Source organism: Ceratotherium simum, chromosome 29, assembly GCF_057802395.1.
Source record: "Ceratotherium simum simum isolate JZ-2026a chromosome 29, ASM5780239v1, whole genome shotgun sequence".
Lineage (NCBI taxonomy): Eukaryota > Metazoa > Chordata > Mammalia > Perissodactyla > Rhinocerotidae > Ceratotherium > Ceratotherium simum.
The window spans coordinates 8,791,431-8,807,175 of record NC_141928.1 but is presented as its reverse complement, the minus strand read 5'-3'; the positions used below and the strand labels follow the sequence as shown (position 1 = coordinate 8,807,175).

Genomic DNA, 15,745 nt, shown 5'->3' with positions numbered 1-15,745 from the left:
TCGGTTCTGTTATTGTACCCATTTTATTGAGGAGGAAATTGGCACCCAAGAAGTTAAGCCTCTTATCCAAGGCCACTCAGCTAGTAAACAATAGAACTGAACCCAAGTCTGGCTGCTGCCAAAGATCTAATGCACTATGTATTCCAGCCTCTCCTGGTCAAAGGATTCAGACAGCAAAGGACCGCAGATGTTTCAAATTCAGTGAACAGGCTCCCCAGGCCTCCAGCGGAGCCTGGAATCATAGTGATCCACGTTGCCTACCTCCCCCACCCACGGAATCAAGACAACTGCCTTCATGGCCCTCCTCAAAAATTCCCTGCCCCGCTCACCACACACACACACACACACACACACACACACACACACACGCGCGCGCGCGCGCGCGCAAAGACTTTTGGGGCCACATTTCAAAGCCTGAAAGGAAATGAGTAGTTCCCACTATTGAGGAGAGAAAAGGAAAGAACTCCAGGTCAGGACACCCAGGTCCCAGCCTTCCTCATTCTGCTGTTGTGACTCACGGAACATCCCTTTGCCCTCCAGTTCTCAATTTTCCAGAGGGGAGTTGGAATCCTAGATTTCAAAAAGCCCTCCCACCCCACACACCTGGGATCCTTGGTTGTGCGTTTGTGGGAACCTTTGCTGTGACTTCCCGAGGCAGGGAATGGGGTTGGAGTAGGGGTGGCTCAGTATTTCTCCCACAGGTTGGAATTGGCTGTTCATCTCCTCTCTGGTCTCTGAGCTTCTCCAGCACAGGGACTGGGTTTTAGTACTGGCTGTAACTCTGGCTCCCAGCTAGAAGCTACAATCTGGAATGTCCCAGGTGCTAAATAAGTATTTGTTGAATGAATTTTCCACCCTTCACCCGAGAAAAAATGCTTCCTTTCACCCCTGGGCCCCCCGAGAGACAGAAGAAAGAGTCATAAAAGTTTATTATATGAAAGAAAGAACATGGCTTCTGTACATCTATTTACAGAACAGACAGACGTATTTACAGCCAGATGGAGGCCCTGGTGGCGGTGGGGGGCAGATGCCTGGAGAAGAGTGAGGAGGTGTGAGGAGCCTCCCACAGCTCGAACACAGGGCATCTCAGCAGGAAGGGGAGAAGCAGATGCTGGAGGAGGAACAGGGGTTCCAGTTCTTCCTGAAGGGAGACTCGGTGAGCGTGTAGCAGGGGGATGGAGGCCAGAGTCCACACTGGACCCTGGAGGTACAAGGGAGGTCCTGGAGTTGAACCCAGAACGTGCTCGGGCTGATCACAGTGTCCCTGGGGTGCTCTGGGGAAAGGTCTGTGCCCCTCTGTCCCTGTTGCTGCCCGCAGCTACAGAGGGGAAGGGTCCATGGGGGTCACAGCTCACTGGAGCGGACAGCAGGCTCCAGTTTGTGGGAGAGGGCGGTGAGGACCTTGTCGAACTTCTCGTAGCGCCGGGCCTGGCTGTTGCTGGCGCCCTGGCTGCCCCAGAGGAGGCGCATCTGGAACTCGGTGCTGAACACCTCCAGGAGCTCCGGCCGGGCCTGGAACCCTGCAGGGCGGGGCACAGGGGTCAGGGGACCACCGTCCAGCTGGGGAGGCTGGGGCTCTGGCCTGAAACTACCACACCCCTCAGGGTCTCCCTCCTCGGGGGACCTCCCCCAGCTCCTCCAGGGACCTCACAAGGTTTGCTGATGACCACACAGTTTAGCACCTCATGTGTGTCCTACTGTTTGCAATGTATAATTTTAAAAGAACCAGAAGATCAAATATTAATATTAATTTTGGGAGGAATCTTGGGTGATTTTTCTTTACTTGTTTACATTTTTCTGTAAGTTCCAAAATTTTTCCTAAGAAATGTATATACATTTTGTAAGTCAATGTAAAAAAATTTTGTTCTTTCTGAAAAAGAAAAGAGTAAGAAAGACATACACCAGCACACTGATGGCCTTTACCTCTGAGTAATTGTGGGTGATTTTTTTTACTTGTTTTTGCTTAGCTGTAATTTCCAATTTCTCTACAGTGAACTTTTATGACTTAAATAATGCCTAAGGCAATAAAAGATGGATTGTCTGAAGCCACTTTCTCTCTGCTCCTTTCCCCTTGAAGGCAGTGCAGGTCTATCTCAGCCCCAGGGCCCTGGGGCTGAGCGCTTTGCAAACAACCTTGTAAAGTGGGCCTGTTAGGATGCCCACTTCACAGATGAGAAAACCGAGGCTCAGAGACGCTCAGAGACTCAACCGTGGTGCTGTTTGAATCATCTCTTTGGCCCCCCACCCCCACCTGGCGCTTGCCACTCACAAATGCTTGTTGAACTGATGAGTGAGGAAGAAAAGGGATGAGACAAGGAAGCCAGGGGACGGGGCAGGAAAGAGGGATGGAGAAATGTGAATGGATGGGAGAGCGGAGACCATGTCAGGTGGAGGGAGGCCCAGGCCGGCAGGACCAGGGACTGTCTCCCCCAGACGTGACCGGGGACTCACCCTGCAGCTTGACCTCGGCGTTGGTGTGGTACAGCCCTCCATGGTGTGCCACGGTGCGCGCAGCCTCCAGGTGGGCCAGCACCACCTCCACGCCGTGCTCCGTGCTGCCCCAGGGCTCGGGGCCCTCGGCCGGGGCCGAGTCACATTCCAGCAGAGTGATGAGCGGCAGCACGTGGGGAAAGGTGGTGTTGCTCAGTGGCGGGCCTTCTGCAGGGCGGGAGACAGCAGGTGCTTAGAGACTCTGGGGGCCCCACCTTCCACTGTGGTCCAGAAACTGAGGTGCAAGAGGGCAAGGGGCCTGCCTGAGGTCCCCGAGAGGACCTCCAGCGCTCCTGACTCCTGACACAAACCCTTCCTTTTGGATTCCTCCAGCTGAACCCACTGCCCCTGCTGAACCCACTGCAGCCTGCCCCAGCCCTGAGGGCCGAGCCTGGACCTGGACGTGGCTTACACAGTTGCCAGGGGCAGAAAGTGAGCACTGGGAGAATAGTTGGCACAGAGCTCAGTCAAGCTCTCATCATCGTCCACCCACGGAGAGTCTTTGCCAGCCCAGAGAGGGCTGGAACCTGTCCAAGGTCACACAGCAAGGTGGGGAGGTACCTTTGCCCTCGTTGAGGCTCTTGAGAAATGGCTTGAGCTTCTTCTCATAGAGGATGGCACCCTCTGTGTGTCGCTGCCGCAGGGTCATCCATGTCTGCTCCAGCCGGGCAATCTGGGGAGACCAGACTGTAAGCAGCAAGCCAGCAAAGGGGCATGCAGGGGCCACAGGCCACCTTGCTGAGTGGACACTGGACGTGGGATAATTATCATCATTATGGTCACCTTTCACGTAACAGGGACAGTGCTGACAGTTTTTCACACGTCTCCCATGAAGCTCTCACAACAACCCATTTTACAGATGAGGGAACTGAGGCTCAGAGAGGGGAAGGACTTGCCCAAGGTCATTCCAAAATTAAATGGCCAAGCTGGGAGTTGAACCACTGCCTCTGGGACCCTGTTGTCACTACTGACTAGACCCAGGAGAGGAAGTGTCGTGTGGAGGAGGTTCAAGCTCTGAAATTAGACAGGCCTGGTTCAAATTGCAACTTTTTCAGCCTCTGACTGTGTGACCTTAGACAAGTACTGCTCTGCCTCAGTTTCTCCATAAGTAAAATGGGGACACTAAAGGCTCTTACCTCATGGCATTATTTTGAGGAATCAGTGCTTGTAAAGTACCTAGAATAGCTCCTAGCATATAGTAAGTGCTTGCTAAACGAGAGCCAGTTTATATTCATTCTTTAAACTCATATAATGCTCCTCATTCATTTTACAGGGGGGAAACTGAGGCCCAGAGAAGGGGAAAGATGTGGTCTCGGAGCAGGTCAGCTCTTAGAGAACTTGTTTCACCAATACTGCCAAGAAAATCACCAAGTTCTTCCTGATTCCCTATACAGCCATGCGGAAGGAACGCCCCCCAGGGCTCCTCCAGACAGAGGCTCCTTGAAGCCCCGCTCTAGGGGGCCCTTAGTACCTGGGCCATATCCAGGGCGCCCATGACCGCAGCGAAGCTGAACATGTTGCCCATGGTCCCCCGAAGCTCGGCCGCCAGCTGGATGGTCTTGTGCAGAAGCGCGGCCCGCTCCTCAGCGGAGCCAGTGCAGCCCAGGATGTCCACGGCCAGCATGATGGACATGGTGTGGAACCTGTCGGAGCGGCCAGGTCAAAGAGGCGGGGCCAATGACTGGGGGGCAGTTGGGAGCGAGGAGCGGAGGGCAGAGCCAAAAGTGAGAGGTTTTGTGAAGGGTCAAAGAGATTAGGCGGTGCGGCCAGAGGAGGGGAAAGCAAGGCTAAGGGCTTCTGATTGGTCAGTGTAGATCAGGGGCAGGGCCAGAGGCCCCTGAGCGCTCGGCGGAAGGGCTTGTGATGGATCTGTGCAATTCCCCGCAGAGGGCTGTTTTAAGAAAGAAGAGACGCCAGTGCTGATGGGCGGGGCCAAGGCTCACGGACTGGGATTGGTCAAGAGGATGCAAAAAGTCCGGGGATAAAGGACTTAGTCTGGGAAACCAGGATTTCTTGGAGCTGGAAGTTGTGATTGGTCAGAGGGTAGGGGGCGTGGCCAGAGCCCCTGGGAGCCGGGCTGAGAAACTGTGATTGGCCAGCCGTCCACAGCAACACGGGCGCCAGGCAGCCCGGGGCGGGGGCGGGTCCCCGCGAGTCCCCGTGCGCGGGAGCGTGTCTTACCTTTCCAGCAGGTCTAGCCGTAGCTGCCGGCCATGGGGGAGGGTGAGCAGCTCCATGCCCCAGCGGACTCCCATTAGGGTCTGCATCTCCTTGGTAACGCCCAGTATCCTAGCAACCTGCAAGGACGCCCAGAGGGCTGATTAATTTCCTGTCACGGCTGGCCCCAGCCATCTGGGAGTCAGAGAGCTTTATCTGGGAGGGCAGCCTGGCTGGGACGCTGGGTTTGAATTCCAGCTCTATCGCTAACCCTCTGACATGGAGCAAATGAGCCTCCTTTTTCCCATCTGTGAAATGGGGGTTAAAGGGAAAAATGCCCAGAGGTGTCTGACATGTGCCAGAGGTGCCCGGGAGACCCTTATTCCAGAAGGCAAACCTGAGGCCCAGGGATGGAGGGAAAAACTGAGGTGCAGAGAGAATGCGGGTCCTTAGATGGTCAATATTCATTCAAAGCAAAGTCCCAGGTATTGACAATTTATGGGCCTCGGTGATGATTTTGCTTATTTTGTCCACTAGGGGGCGTGGGGGCGGGGAGTCGCGCTTTTTCTAGTCCCTGGACCAGGACGGCTGACTTGCACCGGCTCAGAAAGTGCCCCAGGGAACCAGACACCACTGCGTTTCAGGACTGTTTGCTTCCAGTGCCAGACTGACATCCGGAGGAAGCAAGAATCTCTTTTTGCTTTTTTAAAAGGAGAAAATGGAGGCCCAGAGAGTAAAGTGATCAGCACAGAGTCACACAGCAAGTGAAGGGCAGCCGTGAAGCCAGAATCCAGGCCCACTTGCTATACTTGGGGAATTTAGGAGCCAGATCCTCACCACCCTGACCCCTGCCCCAAAGCCAGAGGACAGAGGTGCTGCCCAGGCCCCGTGCACACCCAGCACCTACCAGGCAGTCCACCTTGGTGACATGTTGGGCCAGCGTCCGGGCGTCCACCTCTGCCAGCAGCTCCTTGACCTTGCACAGGAGGCTCACCTCCAGTGGCCGGTTATCCTTGGGGATCAGGAGTGACTGGAAGGTGGCCGGGTTGAAGGAAGAAGTGGCCTCCACGACGGGGACTGTGAAGGCCCTGCCCCAGTCCCCCTCAGGGGCCCCATTTTCAGAAAGTTCCTTTAGTTTCTCCCCGGAGCTTCTGGCCTGCTGGCTGGAGGCCTCAGCCGCTGCCCACTCGCGGCTGCCACGCACGGGAGGCTGGAGCTGGCAGTAATGGCCAGAGTCCGGGTCACTGTAGCTGCTGAGCGACGGTGACGGGGAGGCCTTGCAGAGGGTGTGGGAGGGGCTGGCGTAAGATCCCTTGTCCGACTCCCCAGGGGGCTTTGGGGTACTTCCGGAACACAGCTGGGGTTCACTGGAGCGGCGGGTGACAGGGGAGGCAGGCAGCGCTGTGGCCGACGGGGCTGCAGGGGCAGCGTGGACACGGGTCACTGCAGGGAGATAAAGGAAGGGGACTAGTTACCATGGCTCCCCACCCAGTGAGGCTCCCCCACCCCCTTCCTCAAGGACATGCTCCATCCACCCTACGGGAGTGATGTCCCCACCTCCCACAGCCAGGCCAGGCCCAGCAGCCTCTGGCAAACTGACCAGCCCTCAGCGACACTCTGGACCCCAGGAGTGTGCACGCTCCTACCCTAAGGCTGCTGCAGCCTTGGGCAGCCACTCAACTACTTGGAGGAGCTTTCCGTGATTCAGAGAAGCTGAGCACTGGAGGTCGTTGTGTAGAATTATTTCTCAATGACTTAGTAAGAATGATTTATTGAGACACATGCACCAGGAGCTGGCGACATGCTGGAGATACGCTGGTCAACAGCAGTAAAACCATCATCCAAAATTAGAGGTGATGTTTATTGAGCTGTACAGCCTGTGAGATCCTTCTTAGCACACTAGTCCACTTAACCCTCTCAACATCCTGTGAAGCAAGCACTTTTATGATCCTCATCCTACAAGGAGAAAACCGAGGCTCAGAGAGGTGAACTGACCTGCCCGAGCTCACCCAGCCAGCAAGTGGTCGAGCTGGGATTTAAACCCAGGTGTTAAGTCCTCATGCCTGGGTACTTTACTCTGCCACGTTGCTTAGAAATTGTCCAGCAAATAATCTATGGCAAGGAATTTTAACTTTTACACTCAAGTGTTGTTTTGAAGGCAAATTTGTAGTGATGACAAGCCGGCAGGCCTGTGGTCAGGGAAGAATTTGTGACAACCCATGTGGACAGCGACATGGGAAAGGTGCCTCCCGGGCTGCCCCTCTCTCTGCACGCTCTGCCTGTCACGCGGGGAATATGCAATATGGCCTGTTGAAAATCTTCTTTTTTTCTTTCCAGAAATGAACTGGTGGCATTTTTCTATGACAGGAATTTTCTTTGTATTTAAAAAAGCACAGTGCTCTGCACTTTCTGTACAATTTTGCTGTGAACCTAGAACTGCTCGAGAAAATAAAGTCTATTTAAGAGAAAAAAAAAGCACAGCATGGCTAGCCTGGTTTGAGCCTGCCATTTGGGGTCGTGCATTAAGTCCCAGCCATCACAGGGCCCGGCAGAGCAGCCGATGCGCTGGGCGCTCGACCAATGGGTCTGAGGTTGCTGCAGGAGCCACGTCCCAGCACGGGAGCCCAGGGTCAGTAACACAGGGAGCCTCCCGCAGACCTGGCTGCATTCTGGAGGATGCACTGGAAACCACTCCGTGCACAGTGCCTGCTACCCAATAGGGGCTTAATAAATCGTTGCTGAGTGAACAAGCCGTGGACATGTTTTGTTTGTCAACATCTATAGTTCCACCAGCAGGTTTTTAGTGTAAATGCTTGTAGGGCATTGCACTCAGAAAAGAGGTAAGAAGCACACAATCACACACTGTAATGGAAGTTATCAAAGACAGACAGCGGACACGTGTGCACACAGGTCACTCCCGCCCCCCTACCCCCCCCCCGGCTCGTCATACCGGTACTGTAGGCAGGGGAGCTGGGGCTCTCGGAGATGGGAGACATGGGCGAGTGCAGGTCGGGGATCTGGTCCATGCTGAGGGCACAGTTGCGGATGGATTCCCGGGGGTGGGGCACTGACGCACTGTGGAGCAGACAGCTACATGAGCAGAGAGCTCAGAGGTCAGGGTCCTCAGCCAGCCTTAGGACCCTCACCTCTAATTCCATCCTAGATCTGCTGAACTTCAGAGGCAGAAAAGGCTTGGAGATTATGGAGTCCAACCTCCCAGTTGACAGGTACAGAAACTGAAGCCCAGAGGAAGAAGGGCTTGTGCAGTCCACAACCTGCACAACTGCTCTCTTCCCTGGGAACCTTGTCCCCAGCTTGGAGAACTGTCTGGGGAGAGGGGCTAGCAGAAAGGGTGGGGAGCCTGAGGGAGCCAGGCCCACCAACTGGCCCCTCCTCACTGCTCCCACACTATGCTCAGGATGCCTCGGGCACACATGGCCTGTGGATCCTGGCACCATTATGGTCACCAGTTCCAAACCACAGGCCAAGTGGTGGCCGCCTGCAGGGTACCTGACCAGCAATTCCTTGGCTGACAGCACCCAGCCCAGACCCAGGGAGATGGGACCTATCCAAAAGCTGGTGGCGTAGGACGGCAGGTCTCTGCAAACAGCCAGGGAGGCCATGGAAATTAGGGGCACAGGCTTTAGAGTCGTGGACCTGAGTGTGAATCTCGGTCCTGCCACTCTTTAGGAAGTGGCTTCCTCTCTCTAAGCCCATTTCCTCATCTATAAAGTGGGGGACGGACAGGAGCCACCTGCCAGGGTGGGTGAGCCGATGAGATTGGGCACGGAGAGCACTCAGCTCACGGCCGGGTGCACAGTGGGGCCTCAGGAACGATTCGCGGCTGTGGCTGTTCCTGGAATGGGGGCCTGGTCTCACCCAGCCCCAGAGGCAACCAGGTGACATCAAAATGTCACCGAGAACGTTCCATCACTGACACCCCCCTTGACCAATGGGGAGACTGAGGCTGTGTGGGGTCCCTGCTTACCTGGTGGGACAGCTGTCCCCGCGCGTGACCTTGTCGGCGGTGAGCCCGTCGGTCATGGTGATGCTGCGCCGCTTCATGTGGCTGCCCTTGGGGCCAGAGGGACTGGCGGGGCTGGCGGCCTTGCCACTGCCCGGGCCCAGGCCGTAGCAGGCCTCCAGGTAGCGCAGCGGGAAGGTGCGGTTGACGGGGCAGTAGATGATGGCGCCGCTCTGCTCCGACACGGCCTTGCGGCTGCCCACATGGTAGCGCACGAGGGCGGGCACGTGGTCGAAGCTCTCCTGCTCGAACAGGTACTGGATGTGGGTGTAGCTCTCGCCCGCCTTCACCACCACCTTGTTGATCTTGAAGTGCAGGGCCTGGTTGCGCCAGCGGCACGTGAGCACGTAGTCCCCCAGGCTGGTGAGCGAGTCCCGGATGAGGAAGTCGCCATTGCGCTGCACCAGGGTCTCCGAGACCTGCGGAGGCAATGGTCAGGCTGCAGTAGGGCGGGGCAGGAGAGGGCCAGACCTGGGATCTGGGGGACACAGTGAACAGAGACAGCTGAAGCTTGGGATGAGAGACACAATGACCCGGATTCCGAGGGGCATCTCAGCCAGAGGCGCTGGGTCTGGGGCACAGAGGCTCAGGAATGGGGGGACATAACCTCCTGGAATGGAAGTCATGGGGACACAGGGTCTGGGGGAGCCGGGGGTCGCCATGATCTGAAACTCCGGCCTCAGACCTACTCCTTCTCATGGCTCATGTTGGGCGGAGTGAATTCCCAATCCCCATCCCTCTGAACACCCAGTGCTCTGGCACATCCCTGGGGCTCTGCACCCTGAAGTTGCTTTCTCTGCCTGGAACATCCTTCCCACCCTGCTCGCCTGGTGAACTCCTATCCATCTCACAATGGCCTCTCTCCTCAGCGCCCCCTTCTCAGGGCTTGCCCACAGTCCCTGCCGGGCCCTCCATTCTTGCACTTCCCCACAGGCTCTGACTGTCTGCCTGCCTGTCAGCCCCCACCCTGGACTACCAGCCCTCAAGGGAAGCCACCGCCTATTTTATCTCTGCATCCTTAGTGCCCAGCCCAGGGCCTGGAGGGTTGACACTTGACAGAGTTTTATAGCATGAACGAAAGAGGGAACAGGTGACTACCGGCCCAAGTCTGTGTCTCAGCCTAGAAACTCAACTTTGCCAAAACTGAGTAGCCTAAAGTACTAAACTGATAATCACTAACCAAACACACAATAGGCTGATGTGTAGACCCGTAACAATAACAGTAAAAAAAACCAGTAGTAATAATAATAACAACAACAAAGGACAATGTTCATTGAGCTCGCTGCAGGTCAGACATCATGTTAAGCACTTTTCATGCATTATTTCATTTAATTTTCATAATAATCCTTTAAGGTAGGTACTATTATTATCCTCAATTTCATAGATGAGAAAACTGAGGTTCAGAGAGGTGAAGTTACTTGTTCAAGGTCACACAGTCCATAAATGGCAGAGCTAGACCTCATCCCAGTCCACTCTGACTGAACCCACCAAGCAACAGCTCAGAGCCTCTCTGGCTGGGGCTGGCCGAGGCGGCGGGTGGAAGCGTCTAGGGCTGAGGTCCCGGCTCAGGGCCCACTCACCTCGCGGGGGATGCGGCCGTGGTACCAGGCGTGGCTGCGGAGATCTGTGCTGCTGAGTTTGAGCTCTTCCTCCAACTCCTTGTGCAGCTTCTCAGGCGATGAGTCCAAGATGTACTTCTCCTTGGAGAACTGGGTGAGAGGCAGCAAGAGTTGGCACCCAATGTGAAGCCCCCTTCCTCCTTCCTGCCCACCCTCCTCCTTCCATCTCCGAATGGGCCCTGGGAACACTTAGGCACAGGTGCCAGAAAGGTCCTCACCCAGCAGAAGTAAAGAAATCTCAATTAATTCCACCAAACAGTGCCTACTGTGTTCCAGGCCCTGTGCCATGTGCCAGGGGTAAAGGAGGCAATAAGTAAACCAGGTCCTCGAGGAAGCTCCCAGTCTAAGAGGGGAGGCAAAAGCAACATGAGCATTTGAGCAGACTGAGATCAGCACCACACTACTGGACAGCGGCAAACAGCCGGGTGGCTTTTAGAAAGGAGACGAAGTCTAGGCAAGATGGAGTGGTCCAGGAAGGCTTCCTGGAGGAGATGGCAATAACAAAACACTCATTATGCACCAATCACACCAAACTGATCTTGAAGTTGGAGGAGGAAGGATTTCTACATGTGGATCTGGGAAGTAAGGCAGCAGGTGCCCAGGCAAAGGCATGGACAAAAACAGAGCTGGATAGACGAAGATACATTCCGGGATGGTGGATTACACAGCGGAAGGGTGGAGGAGGCAGCTATAAACAGGGAAGCAGAGGCCCCCACACAGACATCTGCTCTGTCGTTTGCAATTCCCAAGGCCCTTTCCTCCTTGCCATCTCAAGCAACCCTTGCCAGATGGGGAAACTGCGCCCCAGCAGGGAAGCCCAGGGTCACTCACTGGAGATAATGCCCAGGACTCCTCACCTTGCACCTGCCCAAGGGGGAGATCCCTGGTTTCCTGGTTACTGTAGCCTCAGGTTGGAGGCCTAAGGGCAGGGGGAGGGGATCCCCTGCTGCCAGCGGCGCCCCCACCACGGAGCCCAGCCGAATCCTGGCCGTGCTGTGTGAGTTCTCTGGGCCTCAGTTTCTTCCTCTGTAAAATGGGTGTGATGACACAACCCGCCTCACCGGGTTGCAAGAATGGAAGGAGACAATACTCCAGAGCACTCTGACTAGCCCACAGATGTCCTCGCCACTGTGAGGACATGTGACATTGCTTCTTCTCCCTTCCCCCAACTCCAGGCCCCAAAGATGGCTGCTCCAGGACAGATAGATCTGGCCCAGAACTGGCCAGGTGGCAGGATAGATGAAGGGGGGCACTAAAGGGCCTGACTGCAGCCCAGGTGAGAGTCTCTCCCCAGGACCCCCCACCCACCAGGGTCCGAGGGTCCTCCAGCCCACTCTCTGCCTCCTCAGACCTTCCACAGTGCTCAGAGCCTAACTCTGCAGCTCCATTCTCCACCTTTCTGCTTTCACACTGCCTCAGTTTACCCCATCTACTCTGCTCCCAAGACACCCTTATTCCCAGCTTCAGAGATGTCTAGAAACTCGGACTCCATTATTTCAACATTGATTAAGCCCCCACTCTGGGACAGGTCCTGTGCCAGGAGCTGAGGCCCCAAGGTCATCAGGACAGGTGGCCTCTGCCCTGAGGGAGCCACACAGACACTGACAAGCAATTCCAGGTTTTCTGAATGTTCAGAGATGCACAGCTGCCTCTGGGAGCAGGTGAGAGGGTTCCTCCTCATCTCCTCAGGGAATGGAGCCCCTGAAGAGTGATGTTTCCACCGAGGAGGACTGGAGGAGCCAAGCAAAAGCATCAGGGTGGGGACAGACAGGCGGGCAGGTGGGCAGGGAAGAGCTCCCGGGAAGAGAGTGGCAAAGTGGGGGCCCTGCGGGCAGAGCCAAGGCCCTGGGGGTGGGGGCTGATGAGAAGCTCCAAAGGACTGGGGGTGGTGGGGGCAGGTGTGGCAGCATTATGAGGCTGCCTTGGGAAGCTGGGGTTTACCCAGAGGCCACAGCAGAGCCACAGAAGGTATTTAAGCCTTGGGGCAGGTTCGATCTGCTGTGTGGAGAGTGGCCCAGTGTTTTCCAGACAAGGGCAGAGCAGGGTGGGGCGTGGGGACGGGGCGTGGTGGAAGGGTGTTTAGATAGCCATTGATCGGATGTGGAGGAAGAAGGCAGAGGGGTGAGAGAGGACTCCAGGTAGAGGTCCTCGGAGGACAATAAGACACTCTCTGAGGTGGGACAGGACCACCTTGGAGATGGGTCCATGAAAATTCGGGCTTCAAGGAGCCTGTAGGGCTCTGGGGACAGATGGTGGGGGTGAGTGATGTGTACAGGTGCTGAGGGAAAGGCAGGGTCTGGGGATGGGGATTCTGCACATCCTCTGCCCAGGATAGAAGCTGATACCCCAGAAGGGCAGGGAGGCCCCGGGCTGAGCTGAGATTCTGGCCTTCTCAGATACCCACACTTCTCCACAGGGTTCCCCATTTCTGGGGGTCCCTGGCCTCCCTCCTTTACAACACCACACCCTGGGGAGGGAAGAATGGGAGTCACAGGGGAGAGGGCACCAGTACCCTAGGCTTCTGGGGTCCTTCCACGCTCTGACAAACAGCGTGCAACTGAGACTTGCTCCAGTTCCACAGCGGGAGCAAGAGAGAGACAGGGCAAAGAAGAGGAGAGAGCTGTGTGGTCAAGAACCTGGCCCCAAGACTCTGCCTGCCACTGTGTGACTTAAACCAGTCACTTTGCCTCTCTGGGCCTGGGCAGCCTCATCCGTAAATGGGGGGTGGGAGACTGGACTCCACTTTTCCAGCCATAATCAATGGCCAGGGAGAATCTGAGGGGACCAACTTGGTCCTCCTACACACCCGAGGGTAGGGAACCCCAGGGCCTGTGCTCTCCTCTTCACCCTCGACCCGGGGTCCCCAGCTCCCAAAAGGGAGGGGGGGGCTGGGGTGCAAATGCAGCATCCCTGCGCTCGGCGCACTGCTATTGGCTAGAGATGATCTCACCGCCTCCCAGCCTGCGCGCCCCTGATTGGCCGGTGCGGGGATGCTGCGCTCCGCTGCCGGCAGGGCCGTCATTCAGGCGGGCTTCGAGCGTGTGTGTGTGAGCCTGGGGCAGCGCAGAGGTGACGCGCCCGGCGTCCCCCAGGGGGCTCAGGAGGCAAAAGCGCGGAGACCCCCGGTCAGGGTCTTAACGCCTTCCCACCAGTCTGCTCCCAGCAAGCCCCCTCGAGCTCCCTTCAGTCTGCTACCCCAAGCAAAACCATCCCCAGATGATGCTCCGCAGAGAGGCGGGGTCCGGGTCCTCCCCTCCACCACCTTCCGTTTAACCCTTTCACCGCCACGGCGCCGACCTGCACTGCCCGGCCAGCTGGACTGGGAGACCCGCGCCCCGAGCATGCCCAAGCCCACCTGGAGGGCAGGAGGGGGCGGGCGCTCTGGCCCCAGCCTCAGGACCCGCAGCATCCCCTCAGCTTCCCGCGCCTCACCTAGCCTTCGGACCCCAGCCCAGCGCCCCGGGTACAATGGGGAGCCAGGCTGCCCAGGTCAGCTGCAGGGGCCGAAGTGCTCTCTGGAGGACCGGCAGGACGCCGGGGACCCCATCTCCCGGTACCCAATGCCCCAGCTCAGCTCCCGCCTGCGGAGGAGGCAGGACCGGAACGGCAGCCCCCGCAGTCCCGGGTCCCGGGAGCGGCAGCTGGACCCTCACCCCGCGGAGCGTCTGGGCGCCCAGAGGTGAGGCTGGGGCGACCCCGCCTCCTCCCGCAGCCGCAGCCCGCAGCGCGCAGCCCCTGCCCCTGCCCCTGCCCCTGCCCCTGCCCCTGCCCGGCCGGACCAGCCCGGCGCCACGGGGCTGCGGCTCCTCGACTCCCCGGCTCCCGGCTCCCGGGATCCCGGGCCAGGGCGGGGCGGCCGGGGGTCCCAGCCCGGAGCTCCCGGCGGGGTCGAGCCGCCCCCTCACCTGCACCTGCACGAAGGAGCCGCGGTAGAAGCAGCAGGCGGCGGCCGACAGGGCGCTCCACAGGCTGCACCGCTCGGTCATGGTGGGGCCGGGCGGCCGGGCCGGGACGGCGCGGGGGGCGGCGGCCGGCGGGCAGGGGCGCAGGGACCGACCCGGCTGGGCACCGGCTGCGCGTGCCTCTCGGCGGCGCGATTACCTCATCGCCTTGTCGGGGGAGGAGCGGGGAGGCGGGGCGGGGAGACCCCACCCTCCACCGGCCAGGGGAGGGGAGGGGGCCATTGTTCCTCCCTCCGCCCGACCCCCGCTCCCCGCCCCTCGCCCCCCGCGCTCCAGCCCCGCGCGCCCCAGCTGCCTGGAGTCGGGGGATGCGAGCAGAGGACCTGCCAAGGGAGGCGTCCCGGGGGGCAGCGGGATGGGGTGGGGACCCCTGGGCCGGCGAGGGGGAGTTCCTGCCTCCCCAACTCGCGCACGCCTCTCTGACACCGAGGGGACAGACTTTGAATTAAATCCTATCTAAAGCTGGAAAAATCCCTGTATGTGTTTGACCAAATCCTTTGTGGCCTCAGGAAATCTCCCAGAGCCCAGGATTTCTCATCTCTAATATGGAATCAGGGACTCTGCTGGGAATTGCGGGATGTTTGACTGACAGACTCAGGGGTGCAGAGAGCCAGTAAGGCTCAGCAGTCAGGGCACCAACCTGGGTTCAGCTAGGGTGCCCCCACCTCCACCCCACCAGCCCAGTCTCTTGGAACCCAGATTTACTCATCTGGAAAACATCCCTGGGCTGACCTCACAGAACTCTTGTGAGCATTGGCTGAGCTGATGTACGGAAGCATACAGTAAGCACTCAATAAATGCACACTCTTCAAGCTTAGTGTCTTAGAATCTGGACTTTTTGTCCTAGTGTCATAGTCTCATCAATGCAAAGGGAGTCATCGCTGACTCTGCATCAGTCAGGCCTGGGGTTCAAATCCTTTTGACAGGCTCTGTGACCTCACGCAGGTGAGTCCACCTCTCTGGGCCTCAGTTGTGGGTTTGATTGTTTTCTGTAAACACATCTGAAGCTCTGAGCATGGAGCTTGGAATTTTATGATCTTGGAACTTTAGAATCCTTGCCTTAGAATCAAAGTATTCGCATCATGGTCTGAGAACCCTGCAGTTCTGGAAGCTAAGTACCTCAGGGCAGGAATGGACTCTTGGTAACTGACTATTGATTCCATTCTCATCTGAGGCTTGAAGCTAAAACTAACATTCCTTTGGCTTCATCCTTTAGGGGGTTGTTGGCTCAGTTCCAGTGAACAGGTTTATTTCTTTTATAATATTTTTTAAAATTACATTTTTTTAGCCCCATAAACTAAAGGAAAAATACAAAGCTAATAATCCTCAGACGGATCTCATTACCATCAGTGACGGGGATCTGACTACCTTGCCAGGCAGCTGGGATCTGTGGGGTGCTCAAATGTGCCCCCTGTATGTTCCACCCACGGGCTTTGGTGCTGTTTCTCTCTGAGGCCTCTGCCCCCTGTGGTGTAAAGGGAGAGGATGTTGGT

General features: G+C 57.2%; 1 protein-coding gene across 3 annotated transcripts in view; it reads right to left on the bottom strand.

The window, feature by feature from the left end:
• Positions 1-912: 912 nt before the first annotated feature.
• Positions 913-15,745, bottom strand: part of SH2D3C (SH2 domain containing 3C) — a 29,147-nt gene continuing 14,314 nt past the window's right edge. For 2 of the 3 annotated variants that reach the window (XM_004423483.3, XM_087419027.1), the window contains 9 exons: positions 10,252-10,380; positions 8,636-9,090; positions 7,598-7,722; positions 5,555-6,090; positions 4,672-4,787; positions 3,962-4,133; positions 3,052-3,163; positions 2,452-2,658; positions 913-1,520 (listed from right to left, as the gene is read on the bottom strand). In XM_004423483.3, the coding sequence (XP_004423540.1) occupies positions 1,345-1,520; positions 2,452-2,658; positions 3,052-3,163; positions 3,962-4,133; positions 4,672-4,787; positions 5,555-6,090; positions 7,598-7,722; positions 8,636-9,090; positions 10,252-10,380 (2,028 nt within the window). In that variant the 3' untranslated portion in view covers positions 913-1,344. Of the gene's footprint in view, positions 1,521-2,451; positions 2,659-3,051; positions 3,164-3,961; positions 4,134-4,671; positions 4,788-5,554; positions 6,091-7,597; positions 7,723-8,635; positions 9,091-10,251; positions 10,381-14,195; positions 15,526-15,745 lie in introns of those variants that run through there. The other variant, XM_087419028.1, reaches the window with a different exon arrangement.